A 21,363-nucleotide genomic window follows, 5' to 3' on the forward strand; every position below is an offset into this window, starting at 1 on the left:
ATAATTCTTGGTGCTTTATTCTTTAATGAACATGCATTACTTTTCTTGCTTTAGATATGAGTATCATTGTTTTATTTCATATTTTTTATGTTATTTCACTGAATCTATTTATTTATATGATTCTTATATGATTTGTACACTATAACTTGTCGACAAATTAAGTTAAAGCTGGATGAAGAGGAGAGTTTTTTTTAAAAAAGACCCTTACAGTTATGAGATATAGTGTGACCTGGAGACATGCTTTTGAAAAATCCCTAGAATTTGTCAAAAGGAAGCAGCATTTTTGGGGAAAATACAGAAACACATCAAAAGGTACATTTCTAAATGTAAATGTCTGATTCTCAGAATAATTACAATTTGAAGGACAACTATGCTTAAACAGAACTGAAATAGAGAACTGAAATAGAAAACTGGACTGAAATAGAGAACTAGTCAAAAGAAAATTGCCTAAATGCATGCAACACAAAGGATTCAGAAGGTGCACCAGCAAAGTACACTGTATCAGCAATGTATGTCAGCAAGAGGCAATACTATCCTGTCAGGAGAGAAACACCCCAGGCAAAACAAGGCAGTGGAGTCCCTCTTTTTCTGGGCAACGGAATGGGAGAGGTTGATCTTGCTATCAATCCCCCTCTTCTCCTCTTGGAAGAAAGGAGCAACATACACAGGAGTAACTTCAGGGGAAACAGTGTGGAAGTTCCAGTTACAACAGCTGCTAATAAATGCTTTTGCTGATATGACAGGAGGGAGGAGTATAGCATTGCTCATGGCATGAATGTTGCACGGGAAGGCCTGGTGTACTGGATGAGATCAGTGTGTCAGAGGTCATCCTTCCTGCTATAAAATTATGAGTCACCTGTTATGAGATTTGTCTGAGCAGTGGCAAACTCTGATATATTTGGTAATTGGTTATTTATACAGGGAAAAAGTGTTATACAGTAGATGAACATAACTACTATATTTAATCACACACACACACATCCTACACCTGTTGAATAAGTGCTATTGTATATAATTTGTCCAGACATTATGAGATGCTGTAACAAATGAAGCTGATATGGCAGGAAACAGAGGTTTCCTTGCTAGAAATAACTGTTATGTCAACGTGAATCAGGTGCCTTCTAAGGCCATCAAGACAACTGACAAGTATCTATTGATTCCACAGATATCTTTAGTAAAAGGTGAAATATTTATAGATTTCTGTTTTCATTTGTTTGCTTTTTCAATGTGTGATTCAGCTCTGATTATTGTTCCCCTTTGTAGTGTCTGTGTGTGTGTGTGTGTGTGTGTGTGTGTTGTGAGAAGGGAATCAAATTCATCCTCTCCCCCCCCCCCCCATGTCAGCAGGAAGTCAAAGCTTCCCATTTGTCTCACCCTATCATTGTTTATCTTAACAGCAATCAAGGCATTTGATTAAATTATAGTAAGAATGGGCTCATCTAAAAAGATTAAAAACATATCAGGAAGAATCAAGAGTCCTCCACTCCAGCCCAAAATTAAATAACTAAAGACCTAGCAGGAAGGGCCAACATTCCTTGAAGCCATAATCGAAAGATTTCTTCCCTGAAGGGATCTACATTTCAATTAGACAATTCCTGATAAGGCAAACTCAGGAAACCGCAGCTCAGTAGGGTGACTGACCTTAGAATGCTCCCTAGACAATTTCAATTCTCTCTTGGAATTCCGGTTAATTACCTTTTCTAAGAATTCCTAGAGGGCGGGCATTCCTTCTCACCTTTCAAGGAACAATAGTATCTACCCTATAAAAGAAACTCCTGGGAAACCCCAAGCACCGTGGCCTCGACAGCTGATCATCTTGTGTATCTGGGTCTCAGAAATAAAGTCTTCTCTCTCCTTCAAGCAACCGCCTGCGTGTTTGTACCCGGTGTTTGTACCCGGCTCAGAGGCAAACCGCGTAAGTTTGAATTCCAAAAGTGTGCGTGTGTATGTGAGAGAGAGTGCAATTGTTTAGGGTGCAGACTCTTTTGTCCTTTTATTAGCTTCAGCTGAAGAGTACATTTTGTCTTGACTGCTTAGCAGTATTACGTCTTGTGCTATTAGCAAATGGAAAAGAAAGACTAAAATCAAACTCTAGACGGATTAACGCTTGGGAACCTTTAAAATAACTGAAGGATTTGCTTTCAACTAAGGGACATATTTCTATAAATAACAACACCTATTAACATAACTATTTATGGTAAGTAATCAGTCTGAACCACTGAAACACATAGACTGTAGAAAGAACAATAGTATCCTTTGAAAACAAATTTTGTCTCAACCAAGACTGGGTCATTAGTTAGGCAAGGAAGAGGCAATTTATCTAAGACCCCTGTATCTGAATACCTTCAGGATGATTTTCTGGCAAGCCAGTGACTTCCCATTGCAAACACAGTATCTTCGATCTTAAAAAAAAAAAAAAAAGACACTAATGATAGGCTTGATAAGCTTCATCAAGTTCTAAATTGTTCTTTTGTTAAAATGGCAAGGTGACTGGGATATTAGCCAAGAAGGGTTCTAAATCTAAAGCAGCTGCAGAAACTATAACCCAACCACCAATTAATATAGAGCATTCCTTCAACAGCCCAGATGCTGGGCTCCCCTTTCAGCCATGTTTTGTAAACATCTCAAATAATGCTTTCTCTTAGAAATAATATAAATTAATACAGATGGCCTTCTCATAAAGCAATCATCTTCTATTTAAGCCAGCTGTTTCATGCTCAAATATTGCAGTTGTGAAGATAATTCAGTGGCTTCCTAAAAATTTTAATGGCTATAGAGTTTTAATTTAAAATTTCCATCCATTCTATTATTGTTATTCAAAATGAGTAAATTTCAGGACTTTTAAAAATTTTAGCCAAAATGTTTGTTTTGTGGTTTAGTTACTAGAATATTGCTGCCTAACCTAAAGAACAGATGTAAAGTCAGGTTAATTAACCATGAAGTGAACAAAACTCTGATTATTCCAAAGCATTAAATAAGATGACCTTGAAAAGAGAAAGCTTCCAAGCCTCTAATATTGTCATTGCCTGAATCACAGTGGAAGTTTTAATTTAAAAAATCCTACAGCCAGCTCCTGAAGGATCAAACTAATATTCTTCAGAAGTTAATCCTGATAGGGTTATATACTGATATAATTTCCTTTACAATCATACCAGTGTCCATCTCAAAAGTAAGAAGTACTGAAATACAGTATCAACAGTTTCTTCTTTTATATGCAAAGGACTCCATATCTTCTCATAGCTTGTTGGAAGTAGCTTCATCCAATCCTTGCCCTCCTTAGCCTCAGGCTCTATCTTTTGTTATTTATTTGGCATAAAAAGATAGTTAAAAGAAATATAGCTAAATCTATATTCAGTATACCTCTCCACACCATTCAAATGTTGCAAACCATCCTTCTACCAGGATCATACACCCATTCATACACTGCCTTTTGTTCTTTAAACTTACCTTTCTTTTTGAGAACCTCATCAACTCCATTCAGTTACAACTTTCTTAGTCCACTCCTTCCTCTTAACCTTTTCATTCTTCATTCAGATATTTGTTTTGCAATTCAATCCTTCATTCTCTCTACATGATGAAACCCCCTCAAAATACTTGTATTTTGTATTGGTTTTCAATCCACATATATTCAGCACTAATGAATTTCTAACCTCTTTTTGTTTTACCACATATAATTCTTAAATACCACACTTGCAGAAGCAGAAGAGATTAAGAAGAGGTGGCAAGAATACACAGAAGAACTATACAAGAAAGAAAGATCTTAATGTCCCTGATGTCCATGCTGGTGTGGTCACTGACCTTGAGCCAGACATCCTAGAGAGTGAAGTCAAGTGGGCCTTAGGAAGCATTACTAACAACAAAGCTAGTGGAGATGACAGTACAGTGGAACCTCGGTTTACGAACTTAATTCGTTCCATGACTCTGGTCGCACCCTGAATTGGTCACAACCCGAAGGAAATTTCCCCATATAGTTCAATGTAATTACCGTTAATCCGTTCTGGCATGGAGGACAGGGAGGCAGCTATTGCTTGGAGGGAGAGTCCCCCTCCCTACGACCATGTTTCAGGGGCGGAAAAATTGCTGCAGACCACGTGTCAGGGGTGGAAAATGGCCACGGACCACGTGTCAGGGGCGGAAAAATGGCCATGGACCGTGTCACGGGAGGGAAAATGGCCGCGTATCCTGTTCATACCCCGAGGTGGAGTTCGCAAACCGAGGTAAATTTTTGCAGCTGGAGCTGGTCGTAACCAAAAAGTTCATTAACAGAGGCATTCGTAACCCGAGGTACCACTGTATTCCAGCTGAGTTATTTAAAATACTAAAAGATGATGCTGTTAAAGTGCTGCACTCAATATGCCAACAAGTTTGGAAAACGCAACAGTGGCCACGGGATTGGAAAAGGTCAGTTTACGTTCCAATTCCAAAGAAGGGCAATGCCAAAGAATGCTCAAACTATCGCACAATTGCACTCATTTCACATGCTAGCAAGGTTATGCTCAAAATCCTACAAGCTAGGCTTCAGCAGTATGTGAACCGAGAACTACCGGATGTACAAGCTGGATTTCGAAGAGGCAGAGGAACTAGAGATCAAATTGCCAAAATTCGCTGGATCATGGAGAAAGCACAAGAGTTTCAGAAAAACATCTACTTCTGCTTCATTGACTATGCAAAAGCCTTTGATTGTGTGGATCACAACAAACTGTGGCAAATTCTTAAAGAGATGGGGGTACCAGACCATCTTACCTGTCTCCTGAGAAATCTGTATGCGGGCCAAGAAGCAACAGTTAGAACCGGTCATGAAACAACCGATTGGTTCAAAATAGGGAAAGGAGTATGACAAGGCTGCATACTGTCACCCGGCTTATTTAACCTATATGTAGAGTACATCATGAGAAATGCCAGGCTGGAAGAATCACAAGCCGGAATTAAGATTGCAGGGAGAAACATCAACAACCTCAGATATGCAGATGATACCACCCTAATGGCAGAAAGTGAAGAAGAACTAAAGAGCCTCTTGATGAGGGTGAAAGAGGAGAGTGAGAAAGCTGGCTTGAAACTCAACATTAAAAAAACTAAGATCATGGCATCTGGACCAATCAATTCCTGGCAAATAGAACAGGTAGAAATGGAAGCAGTAACAGACTTCATTTATTTGGGCTCCAAGATCACCGCAGACGGAGACTGCAGTCAGGAAATTAAAAGACGCTTGCTCCTTGGGAGGAAAGCTATGGCAAGCCTAGATAGCATATTAAAAAGCAGAGACATCACCTTGCTGACAAAGATCCGCATAGTCAAAGCTATGGTTTTTCCAGTAGTAATGTATGGCTGTGAGAGCTGGACCATAAAGAAGGCTGAGCGCCAAAGAATTGATGCCTTTGAACTGTGGTGCTGGAGAAGACTCTTAAGAGTCCCCTGGACTGCTAGGAGGTCAAACCAGTCAATCTTAAAAGAAAATCAACCCTGACTGCTCATTGGAAGGATTGATAATGAAGCTCAAGCTCAGATACTTTGGTCACCTAATGCGAAGAGAGGACTCTTTGGAAAAGACCCTGTTGCTGGGAAAGATTGAAGGCAAAAGGAGAAGGGGACAGCAGAGGATGAAATGGTTAGACAGCATCACTGAAGCAATGAGCACGAAACTGAGCAAACTCAGGGAGGCAGTGAAGGACAGGAAGGCCTGGCGCGATATGGTTCATGAGGTCACAAAGAGTCAAACACGACTTAACGACTGAAGAACAACACCACTTGCACCAATTTGTTTACTTTTCTTTGGCTCCTAACGTACCCATCTCTTACTTCAATTCAACAAGCTGGGCTCAGATGGTGCAATCACTTCTTTACTCGCATGTCTCTTTCTCATCCACAGTACTCCCAGTGATGCCTTAATACTCTGTATAGTTCTAAGCACATTTCCAAAAGTCTGATTGGTTAGGAGAGGTTCAGAGAAAGGTGACAAAGAGGAGATGACAAAGATTTGAGGCTATGCCATATGAAGACAGTTTGGGAGAATTTCAGATGTTCAATTTGGAGAGAAGAAGTCTAAGGGGAGACAAATTATTAAACTGTCCTAGAAGAAGAATGGACCTTAAGACCGAGAAGGCTAATAGTTATTTTAAGAATGATCATCGAGTTCCAAATTGCAGAAAAAGTACAATATTGTTACAAGAAAAATGGTAAGTTTACAGACAGTTGAATTCCTGGTACAGATAGCACAATTAGTTGTCAATTTCACAACCAACTTAGTGTTTTGTCAATTGGTTGCTGTTTTGACAGTTCCTAGAAAGACTTGCCCTTTTCCAGGAGTTGGTCATGCACAGAAATGACAAATATTTTTCCAATTAGTTAACTTTAAATGGACTACAGCAAATAATTCAGCTGGCTGAACCCTGTGCATTTTTTTCTGAATAGCACCCTAAAAAATGTGTTAATAAGTGTTGCACTGATTCAGTCAAGGACAGAAAAGTGAAATATTTGCCTTGATTTGATTACAAAAGAAAAAATATGTTAATAGGAGAGTCTAACTTGAGAGGGATATTCAGTTTTTGGATACACACATGGGATACAGAGTTTGTTTGTTTGTTTTCTGTTTCAAAAATGAAGGAAACTCTGCCCTTAGATTTCAGCAATGAAAGGGGACTCCATGGGCTGCAAAAAGGGTAAGTACTGATCCAACAGCAGCTCTTACAATCAAACTGTCTAGATTTTCAGTAACATTTGAATGCAATGTTGAATGCAGAAGTATAATCAGATGGCTTTGTTTGATAGCAAAAGGCTACTCTGTAATCCATCATTCTGTTGTGTCATTTAAAGAAGGTATTAGTTGCTTGGGATGTTTAAGTAGATACTAATTGTCATGGTAGATTACATATGTAAAATAAACAAACTCCAATAACATATGCTTATTCTTCAGAAAATGTTAGGGCCAGTCACACTGTCTCAGCCCAACGCACCTCAAAGGTTGTTGTTGTGGGGAAAATAGGAAGCAGAAGTATTAGATATATTTTCCACCTTGAGTTATATATAAAAAAGGCAGGATAAAAATCTAATAATAATAACCTAGCATTGTCCTATTGCTTCAAGAAACTGCTATAAAACTGAACTAAACTGAACTAAAGAGTAAATTTCTCTTAAATTACTTGCCCAAGTATTAAAAAATACTTTTGCTAATATATAACCACCCAGAGACTTCCATCTGGATAAATCTAACGTGGACAGTTTGGTCTTAATAGATACACTGCAGTATCAGGATTTGCCACATGATGGCAGCCCATGTTTGGGAATGCACCATTCTTCATCTCCACACACACACACAAATCAATGCCATCTCCAAGTTGAAACAGTTGCTAGGATACAGAAGAAGAGGAAGTTCACACTGCAGGATGCATTATTAGCAACCATCGGCTCTGCTGGTGCTGTCTACCCCTCATATTCCATGCCTGGGTACATACATACATACATACATACATGTGTGTGTGTATGTGTATCCTTGGAGTGATGAGAGAGGATTCTGTCTATCTGTCTGTCTGTCTGTCTATCTATCTATCCATCATCTGAGAAAGTTTTATAAAAACTCCCCTAACCCCAGTGGTATGTGTCTCCTCAATCTCAGGTCCTCTACCAGAGGCCTGGGAGTGAGGGTTCTGTGCAGTATCTCAGCTGTTCCTAGCACTGCACTCTTCTGGACAGAGAGCTCTGATGTTCCTGGGATCTGTTGGAGCCACTCTCCCAGCTTAGGAGTCACAGCCCCGAGTGCTCCTACCACCACTGGGACCACTTTGGTCTTTGCTTTCCACATCCTCTCTAGTTCCTCTTTCATGCCCTGGTACTTCTCCAGATTCTCATGCTCCTTCCTGATGTTGCTGTCACTTGGCACCGATACATCTATCGTCACTGCTGTCTTCTGGTCCTTGTCCACTACCACGATGTCTGGTTGATTGGCCAGTACCTGCCTGTCCATCTGGATCTGGAAGCCTCACAGGATCTTAGCCCTGTTATTCTTCACGACCTTCTGTGGAATCTCCCATCTTGGCTTGGGAGGGTCTAGCTCATACACTGTGCAGGTCTTCCTGTACATAATGCCAGCTACTTGGTTGTGCTGTTCAGTGTATGCTGTTCCTGCCTGCACCTTACACCCTGCCACTGTGTTGGACTGTCTCTGAGGCCTCTCTGCACAGTCTGCACCTTACTAATGTACTCCTGGATGCTCTGGGTTTCGTTCAGGACAGTGGCTTTGACGCTCATCAGATCCTGCCCGCCCTCTTTCTGGCTGATATACAGTCTCTGGGTGTTGGACTTGGGGTGGAAACCTCAATACATTGTGAGGAGCTTCCAGGTCGTCACATTGACAGCCTCCATGTCCTCCTTTGGCCAGCTCACTATACCAGCAGGATATCTGATACCATCTGTCTGTCTGTCTGTCTGTCTATCTATCTGCAATTTCATACATATATGGGGTATCATAATTGAGTACTGAAATACACAGATATCCTGCTGTAATATTATTTATATATACATATACATATACATATACATATATATACATACACGCCTCTAACATCTGAGAAAGTGACTTTAGTACTGAAAATGCTATCTTAACCCTCTTGCATGCTCTTACAACTAACGTGCCTCCTCCTGCAGCTGTTGCAAAGCACACTAGCAGTCCTGGAAGCTTTTTACTGCATAGTCGCGCGTCCCCTGCGGTTTACGGCCTCCTGCGCTATCCCCGGCAGCCCCTCCCCTCTCCCGGCTTCCTGCTCCTTATCCCGAACTCCCAACCGGCAAGGTTGTTCCTCACAAGGATGGCAACCCAAAGGAGGGCGGACGAGCCCGACCGGACCCTTTTCGTGGGCAATTTGGAGAGTCGGGTGCAGGAGGAGATTCTCTACGAGCTTTTCTTGCAGGTGCAAGAGCGGGTGAGGCGGGTCCTATGGCAGGTGGGTGTGTTGGCGGAGGGTGGGCGTAGCTAGCAAAGCCACCGGAGCCGGGGAAGCACGGACCCGCGTTGCAAGTAAGCAGTGGGGTCAAGGGATGGGATTTAAGGGGCTGCTCCAGCGACTGAAAGCTGGGGCAGGAAAATGTCTTCTCACACCGCCTCCCCCCTGCCCTTTAATTTAATAGCAAAATGCTTTCTTAAAAAAACGTACGGCATAAACAATGTATAAAATCTTATGCCACAATACAGTTAGTAATTTTGAAGATGTCACAAGACTCTTCGTTGTTTTTACTGCAGCTGAATGCTGTCAGAGAAGATTTCGAGGCAGCTTCTTTACAGTAATTGACTTCGTCTCCCTGCAAGTTAAATCTATAATCATTTACTTTATGCCCCCTATGTGAGATACTGTACTGAAAAAAAAAATTTTTTTTTAATTGTTGGATATGCTTGGGACTGGTTTATTTTATTTTATTTTATTTTATTTTATGCACCAATTTTATGATAAATATTTATGATGGCTTACAATCAAGATGGAAGTGATGTAGGACATAACATTAAGAAACATAAACAGAAAAACCACAATGGAGTACTTTACTAAACAGGTGAAATATTTTGGAAGGAACATGGTTATCTTATGTGTATGGGAAATGTTGCACTGAGCCTGCAGCTTCAAAACTTTTAAATAGAAAAAGACAATTTGCAGTAACATCTAAAAAGGGATGGAAATTAATGCAAATGACATGGATGTTAATCTTAAAATGCAGTATGTCAGCTAATTCTTAGCAGCAGAATTCTTTGGAAAATCAAGTAAAATTGAAAGGACCTGACTTTTTTTCTGATTATCAGGTAGTCTGATATGCTTTCCAGCCTTAAATCCAATACTGTGGCATACATTGTAGTCTGTTAGGAAGAATATGAGTTTATAAGCACTCATATTTACTCATAATTTATTCCTTGTAAATTATCCCATCCTTAACAATACATTCATAATAAATTGGGAGGTGGAGGGGGGAATGCTACTTTCTAATACCCTTTTGTGTTTAGGTTTGTACATTTTGAGTTCCTTTTATTGTCTTGTGTAACAGACTCTGTACTATTACCAGAAAAACATCTTCCTTGTCTTGTGCAGTTTATGACCTCCTTAGTCCCTTCTTCTTTCCTTTGGCTACTTAACTTGAAATTGTTTTCTCATAAATATAGAAACATTAAGAACTTCAGTATTAAAGTGCAAATTGAGTAGTGGAGAAGTTGTGAGTTCAATTCCTCTTTTAAGTGACACGTTGAAATTGTATTGGGCATATTAATCAGACTTGAACATCTTCTAAATTTTATTTTTTTTCCTGCAATTTAATTTGATAAAAAGTTTCTTAAATGGACATAGTCTAAAAAGTGTCTTCATTTAATAGTTCTTTTGACAATTTAAATGTTTCATTCTTGACTTAATCTACCCAATACAGCTTTTTCATATTTTATTACTAGTGAGGAAAAATAATTTTAAATGGGATTATTTGTATTTTAAAGCCCTAGCTGTATATGTAGCTTGCTTCAGCAGATTTTTTATTTATTTCTTTATAAACAGGAAGAATCTGCATGTTTAAAAGAAAAAGCCTCAGAATATTTGATTTTCTACTTCCTACCTTTGAAGAAGTTCATCATCTTCAATAGGCAATCCAGAGTAGAAGAGTGGAAATGTATTTTTTTCTCTAAAATTTTCTCTCTCCTAGGAGTGAGGATTAAACAAACTGAATTTTGCTTGGAAATGTTGTGTTAGAAATATAGATTTTTTTTAAAAAAAGTCTTAATTCTAAGAAATTAATAGAACTGGAACACTGAGTCTATAGATTTAAATAACACTGAGATGGATCCTGCTAATGATTTAATTATTTCAGAAAAGGATTTGATAAAAACTATTGCCAATACAGGTAGTACTCGAGTTACGATCATTCACTCAGCAACCCTTTGAAGTTACCACTGGTCCTTGAAGTTGCGGCTGTCCCAGCACCCCTGTGTTCACATGATCGCGATCTGGGTACTTGGCAACTCCTTTGCACTTACATTTGGTTGCCAAGCGCCCTGCAATCACATGATCACCATTTTCATCCTTCCCTGCCGGCTTCCCCCAAGCAAAGTCAATGGGAAGCCAGCAAGGAAGATCACAAGTTCCTGGGGTAAGTCTCTCCCCCCTTTCTTGCCTCACATGCACTGTGCCCTCCTTCCCCTTTCACTCGCACACACCCCACACCCTCTTTCCACAGCCTCCCTGCAATCGCACACACTCTACGTCCTTTCCTCACCCTCCCTGCAATCAGGTACATACACCCACACACTTACCCTGTACCCTCTTTCCATGGTCTCCCTGTGATTGCACACATGCGCATGTAACCTGTGCCCTATTCCATGGCCTCCCTGCAATTGTAGATACGTACTCCGTACCCTCTTTCCATGGCCTCCCTTGATCACGCACACCTTATGCCCTCTTTCTTCAGCCTCCCTGCAATTGCACCTACTCCATTCCCTTTCCTCGGCCTCCCTGCGCTTGCACACATGCATGCACCCCCATGCCCTTTCCACAGCCTCCCTGCAATCGGACATAGGCATGCACCTACCCTGCACCCTCTTTCCTCCTCCCTGTGATCTCACACATCCTGCACCCTCAATCCCCTGAGCTTGAGCCACACTGAGCACCTCCTCCCCCAACTCGCATGTGGCCTGCACCAGGGCCTTCCCCCCCCCTCCCCGGCATCCCTGTGCTCCTTACCTGGGACTTCTCCACTTCCCATTTAATGATCCACATGTCATGGTTTACAACGACAACCAGGACTGCCTGGATTGCACATGAGGTCGTGCTTTATGACTGCATCACATAGCGATGGCAATCCCTGTCCCAAATGCAGCTGTAACTCAAGGACTACCTGTACCTCTTTTTTGTAGTGTTTTAAGAATTAGATGTGAACTATAGTTCTTTATTCTTCTCCAGAAACTCAAGTGAGCACAAATGGGATTTTAACAACTGTAAGTGCTTTTTATTTGAGATATTAATGTAACAGAATTATTCTCTCTTACCTTTATTGTTTGATTTAGCATGTGCTATTAGCTAAACTAACGAGATTTATATCTGTTGATATTTATTTCCCAGATTTTGTAACACACTCAGTTCTACTTATTAATAAACATTCAGTTCTGGTGAATAAATCTGAATAATAACTATTATTAATATTATTAAATAATTATTAATAATTAATAGTATTAACATAATAACATTAATGAATGATTAATGAGTGTTATATTGATTGGTCTAAATCTGAGTTGATCTCTTTAGCAGCTACTAAGTTGTCAAAGACAGGGTTGTTGTTGTTTTTTTCCCCTGCAAAGTTTTGATAGTGCCTAATGGCAATCATTTAATTTTGGCTGCAATTATCTCTGATTAAATAACATATTTGGGTAGATGGCTCTCATTTAAATTGAAACTTTAGGGAAAAATCAGTATCTAAAATAAATGAAAATCAATATTTGTCATGGATGATATATATGTTGCTATTTCTCTATTTTCTTTCCTGTATGCTCTTTCCTATATTTTCAGAAATTTAAGGCAGAGATTTATTTTGTAAACCTCTTCTCCCTTTCATTTTTAAATTGGGAAGCTTCAATTATCAGAGAAGGAAATTTTAACTTTTTTTTAACTTTCCAAACTTAAGTTTATACTAAAAAACTTTGTTTTTCACCTGAAAATAATAAATGGAATGTTTCCTTTTCAAGTCAGTAAATTTGACATCTCTTCTAAATGGGAAGTTGTTAGCTCCATCTATCTTGGAAAAATAGAATTATTTAAAATGTGGTATAATTTTATTTTTTAAAATGAATGGACCTGAATAGCCTCCAGTTTAGAAGAGATGTCCAGATTGTTGATGCCCAATTTAGTCCTTAATTATCATGTTAAATTAAAGTTATGGTGAAATCAAATCTTGAAAATAACAAGATAATCATTTTATTGGAGGACAGTGCAGAGTCAACAATATACTTTATTTCTAGGTTCAATTAGTAGGATTAGATTAAGATTTAGGAGTTGCAATATAAATATAATTTGCCAAAAAATGCACAGCAGCAGTACTTTCAATTAAACTTTCTTTGATGTCTAGATATTGGCCAGCAGCCCTAAGTCCTTTAGCATTTCTTTTTTTTTTTAATTGCTTTTAAAATAATAACAAAAAGAAAAAAAAGGAACAAAAGACAAAGATAATATGATAGAAATACATATATTGTCAAAGGAGAAAAAGACACATAAGTTCTTTTTAAAAAAATGAAAACAAAGAAGAGAAATACAAAGTATAGTTATAAGAGTAAACAGTTTCAATTCTATATATACTTATCTAATACAAATATTATGCAAGTATAAATATATTTATTTCTAATACAGTTATATAACTATCATGCTTTTTTTTAACCCATTGTATTTTGTATAAATGTGTCCCATCTTTCTTTATACTTGTCCATACAAAGTCTACATCTATAAGTTAACTGCTCATAGGTGGCAAGTGTAATCAGGTCTTCAATCCATTGAGTGAATGGGGCCATATGTTTATCTTTCCAATGTTGCAATATCAGTCTCTTAGGCATAGTAGCGGCATGGAGAATCCATTTATGTTGTCCAGTTGTTAAATTCCATGTACTGGGTATGTAGTTCAAGAGAATATTATCCTCTAAAACTTTTAGATTTTGTCACACAGCCACATTTATATAGTCCACTATTTTCTACCATAATTTAGTAAGTATAGGACATTGTAAAACATGTGTTTTATAGAAGCATTATCCTTATTACATCTCCAAGGACTTGGAGAAGTCCTTTAGCATTTCTTTAATACCAGGGGACTTAACATCTTCTTTACAAAATAATATGAAGGTAGCAATCATTTATAAATAGTTTTAGAATAGACTAATTACTTGTTCAAGAGCATCAGGACCATGGTAAAAAGAAGTTGGAATGTCTAATACCTGAATATCAGTGGAAGCATTTTCACATCTATGTTACATTTATAGATTTAAATGTGATATTTATTCAACAAAGATTATATTTATTAAACGTGAATTTTTTTGGAAGAAATTGGTGGGATCACCTAATTGTTAGACATACAGTGCTCAAAACACAACACTGGTTCAATATAACATAGTGTTATGCAACAGTGGTTCCTTTGTGTGAAATTTAATTTCACATATTTAATTTTATTCTGGAAGGCCAGTATTTTGTGATTTTCACGTTCTCTTGAATTACCCATGGTTTTGAAATTAACAGGAGGATAGTAAAAGTGGATATTGGGTGCTTTTTTAATTGACGATGATGATGATGACGATGATGATGATGATGAAAGATTGGGGGGATACCCAGTCTCTGTGAGTTATAATAGTCTAAAGAACCTTTCTCTGTATTTCAACAAGCATTTACAACCAGAAGTCATGACTGGAGGGTAATTTACAAATTTGAGTTATGTGTAGTAGTTTATACATTTTAATTTACCATTTTACTTTCATTTGTAAACTGACCTAAATATTCATAACTATTCATAATTTAATTGTATTCCATTAGTTAAATTATTATATGAGCGTTGAAACTCTTGTAATTTTTTTTTGTTTTTTTCTTTCTGCATATAAAATATAATTAAAAATAAAAATACAGCTGTAACACTGAGCATAAACATTGAATATTTTGTCAGCATTGAATACTATAAAATATCTAAGTTTTTTTTTCTCTCTCTCTCTTTTTTTATAAGCTACTTCTACTTTCATTGTCATATCAGTAAGAATCAGATTTGGAATTAATTCAGCAAAGTAAGCACTTCGTATGCATTTAGCTTTTGGCTGCCCGCAAGCTACTATCTGAAGATATAATTAATTTACCCCAATGTCCACATAATTCTATCTACTGCTAAATTTAATTTTCCAAGAAAAGGGAAAATTCAGTTTAACAACAACAAAGAAGGAATAATATATTTTTACAGTCCTACAGCTGATTCCAGATAAACTTCCTTGTTTTCTTCCTTTTTCATCACTGCCAGTTTATATGTTTTCAGTTGTATCTGCAGCTTTCTAAGAATTCAACAGATTGATAATACCATGAAAGACATGCAGCAGTGAATGTTCTCATAAGGTTTTACCATTTCATTGGAAATATTCCTAGCAATACAAAATAACAACCAAATCTTCCTGCACCAACTCTAATTGTCAGTCTAAGCTCTTCTCTCCACATGCCAGTTGCCATCTTTCCTTATTCTGCTGGATTAGATACAGCATTTGTATCTGAGGGAAATATGTGAATTGGATTATGAAAATAATAATTGTTACTGGGCTGTCAATTTATTTCTCTGTAGAATTTAAACCTGTAAGATTGTCAGAATGTCTAAAGCTTTCTATTGATTACCAATCCAGCATGGAAAATACTATATATAACACATTAATAAATCTATAATTACTTTGTGATATTTACTTTGGATATGTCTTATATTTGACTACAGTATACATTTGCTTTTGTTTGAATAGCAGACTACTATTTCTTGTGCATTTTTAATTGAATTGTATAACTGTTAAAAATTATTTAACTGCTTTGATACTTGATCAACTCCATGTAAATTAGGCCATAACAAAATAAAACGAGATACTTAAGTAAGCTGTGAGCTAGAAGGAAAATTACATTGTTGTAATTGAATAGAATTGAAAATTGTATTGCCCCTGTGGACAAAAGAAAAATGTTTACATTGGTAGAATAAGATCCATCAAGTCTTTGAATCAGTAAGTAACAATCTGTTTCCTATCTGGGAATTATAAGAAAATAAATTTTAAGTTTCTTGCAGGCTGGACCGGTATCTAAAGTCACCATATGCAAGGACAAAGATGGAAACCCCAAGACTTTTGGATTTGTCTGCTTTAAACACACAGAGTCAGTGCCTTATGCTATAGCTTTGCTGAATGGGATTCGTTTATATGGAAGACCAATTAAAGTTCAATACCGGTTTGGTAGGTTTAGTTACCTGCCAATAATATTTCATAAAAACTCAGAGATCTGTATGAAATGTAAATGTCCTCAAAATCCTGACACATGAAATAATGTGTCAAAGAAAATTCTGCTATGACCAAGTATATTTTTCTGTACTGTTGGGTCCATTTACTGAATTAATGTTTTTTAAACAAATAATAAACTGATTTACTACATTTCTGTCCTTTAATATTCATTCCCTTGCAATCAAGTAGCAAGAAATTTCATCTCTACTAGAGTGATTTGATACTAGATGCACTTTTTATTTCTATACTGAGTAAGGTATCAAATTCCTTTATTATAATCCCTTATTTCTAAATCAGTGCTTTGATCCATTCTTAAATAGGTGGTTTGTCAGATCACTTTTTTCCAAGTCTTAAAAACGAATTCATACCTCATATGAATTTTGTCCAAACTTGCCCCAATTGCTTTTCTTTCAGACAATAGCACTGTTCAGGAATCCTATTCAAATTACATGTTAGTAATTCCTGAAAGATAAACCAAAATATTCATTTTTTTTCCTATTTAAAAGTAGCATAAAGAATTGTGTTTCCAGAAAGAAGCATTATGCTCCCTTGTGCACATTTTGTGCTTATATGTTTTGTTTTATATTAGTATTCTTTTTCAAATGAAGAGGCACTGTACCTTTTACATTTAAACTGAAATGCATCTATAAGATTTACCTTGGCTAGAATATAGAGAAGTGTTTTGATTCATATAAGGATCTTCCATTTTCTTCCAGGATATATGGCCACTGTGATAGAAAACAAACTGCATTTGAAATTAAATTACAAATTTGCAACAATTTGTCTTGAATGCAGAACACTTACTGTATTTGAGAAAAGCAAATATAAAAAGCCCTGTCTTTTATGAAACGAATGTTGCAATTCATTGGATTGTGAATTTTTAACTAACTATGATAGATGTTTTCTCACTAACCACTGAATATTTTGCCCCCCAGTAAAACAATTCTTCTTTTAAATTTAAAGGAGGTTGAAATTTAGGTGTAATCCTATATGAGTTGTGAAAATTGATATAATTATTTTAAACAGTTGCTTTTCTTTTACTGAGTGTTCAAAATAAACTGTTGATTTTGGTATAATTCTGGGATTTGTTTCTATGCTATTCTATTCTATATATTTTCATACATAAGTATACAAACACAATGACCTTTTCAATCCTAAAATGTTTAGTGTTTCATTTACAGGGAGTACTCACTGCCTAGAGTTAAGCAATCCTTCCCAGAATATGGATAGTGATGTACAGGCATCAACCTACAGGTAATGTGCATTCAGTTTTGTCCAATGGGGGTGGGGGGATGGAAGCGGCGAGACAAAAAGGATCACCCGCATCATGGCACAAGCCCCTTGTGACACTGCACATCACAGACTTGTGGTACAACAGTGTAATACTACTTTGATCATCTTGATTAAAGCACCAAGATCCTGTAGACCACTATATGGCCCAGAAGCTGCATGTACAGTCACTATACACCACTTTCTAGGATTTACAAAACCTTAAAGTCTGTGCAGTGTTATGGAGATGCAGCTTTTTCATAAGTATACATACATAGGACTATAGGCTTAGGATTTAATTGTATAGCTTCCACTAAAATTGGAATTCCAATATGTGCACATTTAGCTGTTTGCTATTTCATACTTATTTGTCTATGGTCAAATCACATTAAGTTGAATGGGAGTTTCTGATGAGTAGGCATGTTTAAGAGTCTACTGTTAAAGAATTGAAATAGATTCTGTGTAAATTGTTAGTAGATAAATGACTTTATGAGACTTTATTCATTCTTGTTTTTAATAGATATACAGAATCTTATTGTGATATTCCATCACCTGTTAGTCCTTTTCAGGTGAATAATAATCCACATCAGATTTATTCTGCCATTCAAAGCATGGTAAGTTTAGCATACTGACACTAAAACTATCCCAATAATATTTCATGTGTTGACAGATTCCTTTTTATATATTGCAAGAAACAATTATTGAGTAAGAAAGCCAAATTATACTGCCTTTTCAGCCTTTGGCTGCACCCATAACTGTCTAGTTCCTTTATCAACTTGCAGGCGAAATGCACTTTATAATTAGCAGTTGGCCTTATTAGCTGTTGTATCACTGTCTTAAAGGGAGAAATAGGCTGGATCCTTCAGCAGTATTTTTTGTGTATGGTTTTATTTTTACCAACATTTCTTGCCTTGTTTTAGGGAGATGTCTCCTGACAATTATATGAAATAACATGGAATGGGGTAAACAGTATTTGGAAGCTATAGCTGGTCCAGAATGCAATGGTGCAAGCAGTTTTTGTCATTTCTCAGTATGTTCATATAATATCACTGCTCTGTGAGCTGTGCTGATTTCCAGTAGGCTTCCAAATCAAATTCAAGGTGCTGGTTACCACTTATAAAATGCTACATGGCATAGGACCAGGCTATTTGCAGGACTACCTGCCCCCCATTATTTCTGCCCACCCCACCAGATCTAGCATGGAGGGCATGCTCTGGGTCTCTTATATCAATCAATGCCATCTTGTTGGACCCTGAACCATGCCGCCTCTGTGTCTGTACCTGTCCTGTGGAACAGAATCCCCCCAGAGATCCAGATGGTCCTGGCTTTATTAGCCTTTCATAAAACGTTAAAGATTTGGCTGTTCCTTCAGGCTTTTGGGCCAGGCAATTAGGCAAGCTCTGTTGGTGATGTGGTTTTGTTTCAGGTGTTTAACCGGGGCATTATGAGTTTGCAGTGTTATGATGGTCATTGCTGTGAGATGGGAAGCTCTGTAAAACATATAAATAACTAAATAACATGTCAGAGCCCAATAAACTTCCAGTTTATAATTTTACTTCAATGATGTAAATGAAAATGAAGTAGTGACAAACAGCTTATGCAACTTTATGGTTTGCAGGTATATCATGCTTAATCTTTGAAGGTATTACATATTACCATTTAAAAAAACCTTCTTTATGTCACCTTCATGTTGGTATAAAGTATATAATTTGAAATGATTTTTAAGTAACCCACAGTCTGTTTTCATATGGCAAACAATGAAGGTAGGGGTGACTTGTTTTCAAATATTTTAAAATTGTCTTTTTTCTAGATGACATGTTGTTTGACACAGCAATATGTTCCATATAATCCAATGGGACAGCCGTTTCCTTACTCACAGATGACACCACCACCACCACAATTTCCAAGTATTCCAGTATTATCCTACCTGAATCCTGGACAAGGTTCTTTTGAAAGTGTCTACCCAGAATCAAAAAAACACAGTCAATATCTTGTTACAAAAGATACTCGCAAACGGAAAAGAACTCTGGAAGCTAGCGACAGTGACAGTAGCAGTGAAAATGGTAGGAAAAAATGCAAGAAAAAAATAGCGAAAATGTAAAGGGATAAATTATTAAATGACTATAGGATTGTATTTATTTGTAAATAAATGTATTGTTAAATAAAATATGATTCTGAATATATTTATAAAAGGAATGCCAAACCTATATACACCACCCATAAATGGAACACCTAATTATGTCCATTGAAAAAGTCATGAAAATTAAATAAGGTTTCTTGAGAAACATCTCTTTTCACTTGAAAAAAAGTATGTCTTGTTCTGACAACTATATTCAAATTGTAAACAGAAGTCAAATTAAAATATTGAATTGTTATACTATTCACAGTGTAATACATACAAAATAAAGTTTGTGGTTAAAGTCTATTTTTGTGGGAAAATATAAGTCAATTGATATCATGTAATTGTCAATGCTAACAATTGATCAAGAGTTTAGATAGAAACAAAGCACTAGAAACAAGATTGGAAGGTTGCTGATTTGCTTTATAAAGCTTTTGGAATATATTGGGCATGGACTGTGTATGTCTTAAAGCAAATCTAAAGCAATTTAATTGTCAACAGTATGTATTGGTGAATTGTGTTTTTGCTGTTTTCTGAAGTTCATGAAGAAAATCTTCCTCTTGGGAAACTATCAAGAGGGAAGCACTGCTTTCTCTTCCATTGCAGTCACACAAATTACGTGTTTTCAATTTTGTGAGTGAATATTATTTCCCTCACAAAATCAGCGGTCATGGTCTTAAGGCTGATTCTTATGTGCCTGTTACCGCTTTCATGAATCAATAATAACTGGTCAAAGAAAACCAAAGCTAGAATTTTGTTGTTTTTTATCATCTTAAGAGTTGTTTGTTTTTTAACTGAGTTCACAAAATTGCCAATGACTAAATAAATAGTCACTGAAAAAAATCAAGTGATTAATATGCATACATGCATCACAAGTTAGGCCATGGTTCCCAAACTTTTTTGATTAATCCACGCTAGTGGAGTGTAGGTTAGGATAAAGACCGATACAGATACAAATGGAGCAAGAACATAGCACTATTTATTCTTATTTATAGCTGCTTATAGTAACAAGGTGATGTGTATATGCAAATAACTACTAAGGAAAGAAATAGTGTCTTTATATCTCAGTGCTAAAGTGAAACCTTAGAGAATACCTCAACAGTTCTTTTTTGCTAATTTCTTTTGCCTCCTTCAAAAGCCAGTCCTAAAATTTGGGTGGTTCCTCACAAAGGTCTGGAATGTGGTATGGACAGTAACTGTGGAAGGTAGGAATTGTCAAATAAATATTGCAATGATGCTCCCTTGATTATTTTTCTCTCATTTCTTTCCGTTATAGGAGGTTACATTTGGGTTGTACTGCTTCCAATACAAACTTTGATATTTAAATCAGGAAGTTCAGATGAAGGATAATGATCAACAACTTAAACTCCTAAGTAAAATTTGGCATGAAATAAATGTAAAATAAATTGCTAGACGTTCAATGTACTTGCTCAGTCAGATTTTTTTCAGACAAAGTTTACAGTTAACTACTTAGATCACACTAGTCTAGCATTTGATTGTTTGATTTGATTTCTTTTATATTTTATTTTATTTTACCAAGTTGGTACTGACACTGCAGCTGATTTAGTCATCTCTGCATACCACATATTACCTTTGCATAGACTTCAGTACATTTAATTTTATTAATTTTCTCTTTTATTCTTTCAATTACCTGTTCCTTTCAGCTACTTACCCTTTTAGAATTGTGTATCATTCTACTAATTGCCTGACTGAAAAAGAAAAAGAAACAAAAAGTATTTGAACAAAGTCTGGACACTCAACTCTCAGGAAAGGCTTAAAACAATGAAAGATTAATGAACTCACCTCAGTGATGGACTGCACCTTTGTAAAGAATGATTAATTTAAAAGCAACAAATTTGATCCTCTAAACCCAAATTGAAGCCATTGTGAGAAATGACACAATCGCACACCCTCTCCTCCAAATAAAATCTTACTTTCTAATTAACAGACCAGGCAGAGACAAGCTATGTAGGAATCCCATGAGAGCTTGCTCCTA

The 21,363-nt window shown here is 36.8% G+C and overlaps 1 protein-coding gene across 1 annotated transcript; it reads left to right on the forward strand.

The window, feature by feature from the left end:
* Window positions 1-1,057: 1,057 nt before the first annotated feature.
* On the forward strand, window positions 1,058-20,775 carry RBM11 (RNA binding motif protein 11). Its single transcript, XM_088144446.1, has 8 exons — window positions 1,058-1,174; window positions 8,684-8,933; window positions 11,910-11,944; window positions 15,772-15,934; window positions 17,161-17,233; window positions 17,769-17,862; window positions 19,059-19,311; window positions 20,644-20,775. Exons 1-8 carry the CDS (start codon window positions 1,058-1,060, stop codon window positions 20,715-20,717), a joined length of 1,059 nt encoding a protein of 352 aa, XP_088000572.1. The 3' UTR covers window positions 20,718-20,775.
* The last annotated feature ends 588 nt before the right edge of the window (window positions 20,776-21,363 follow it).

Source organism: Python bivittatus, unplaced genomic scaffold (genome assembly GCF_059951505.1).
Source record: "Python bivittatus isolate LINGU-HERP-01145 unplaced genomic scaffold, Pbiv_v1 ctg000350_np1212, whole genome shotgun sequence".
In the NCBI taxonomy this organism is placed as follows: Eukaryota; Metazoa; Chordata; class Lepidosauria; order Squamata; family Pythonidae; genus Python; species Python bivittatus.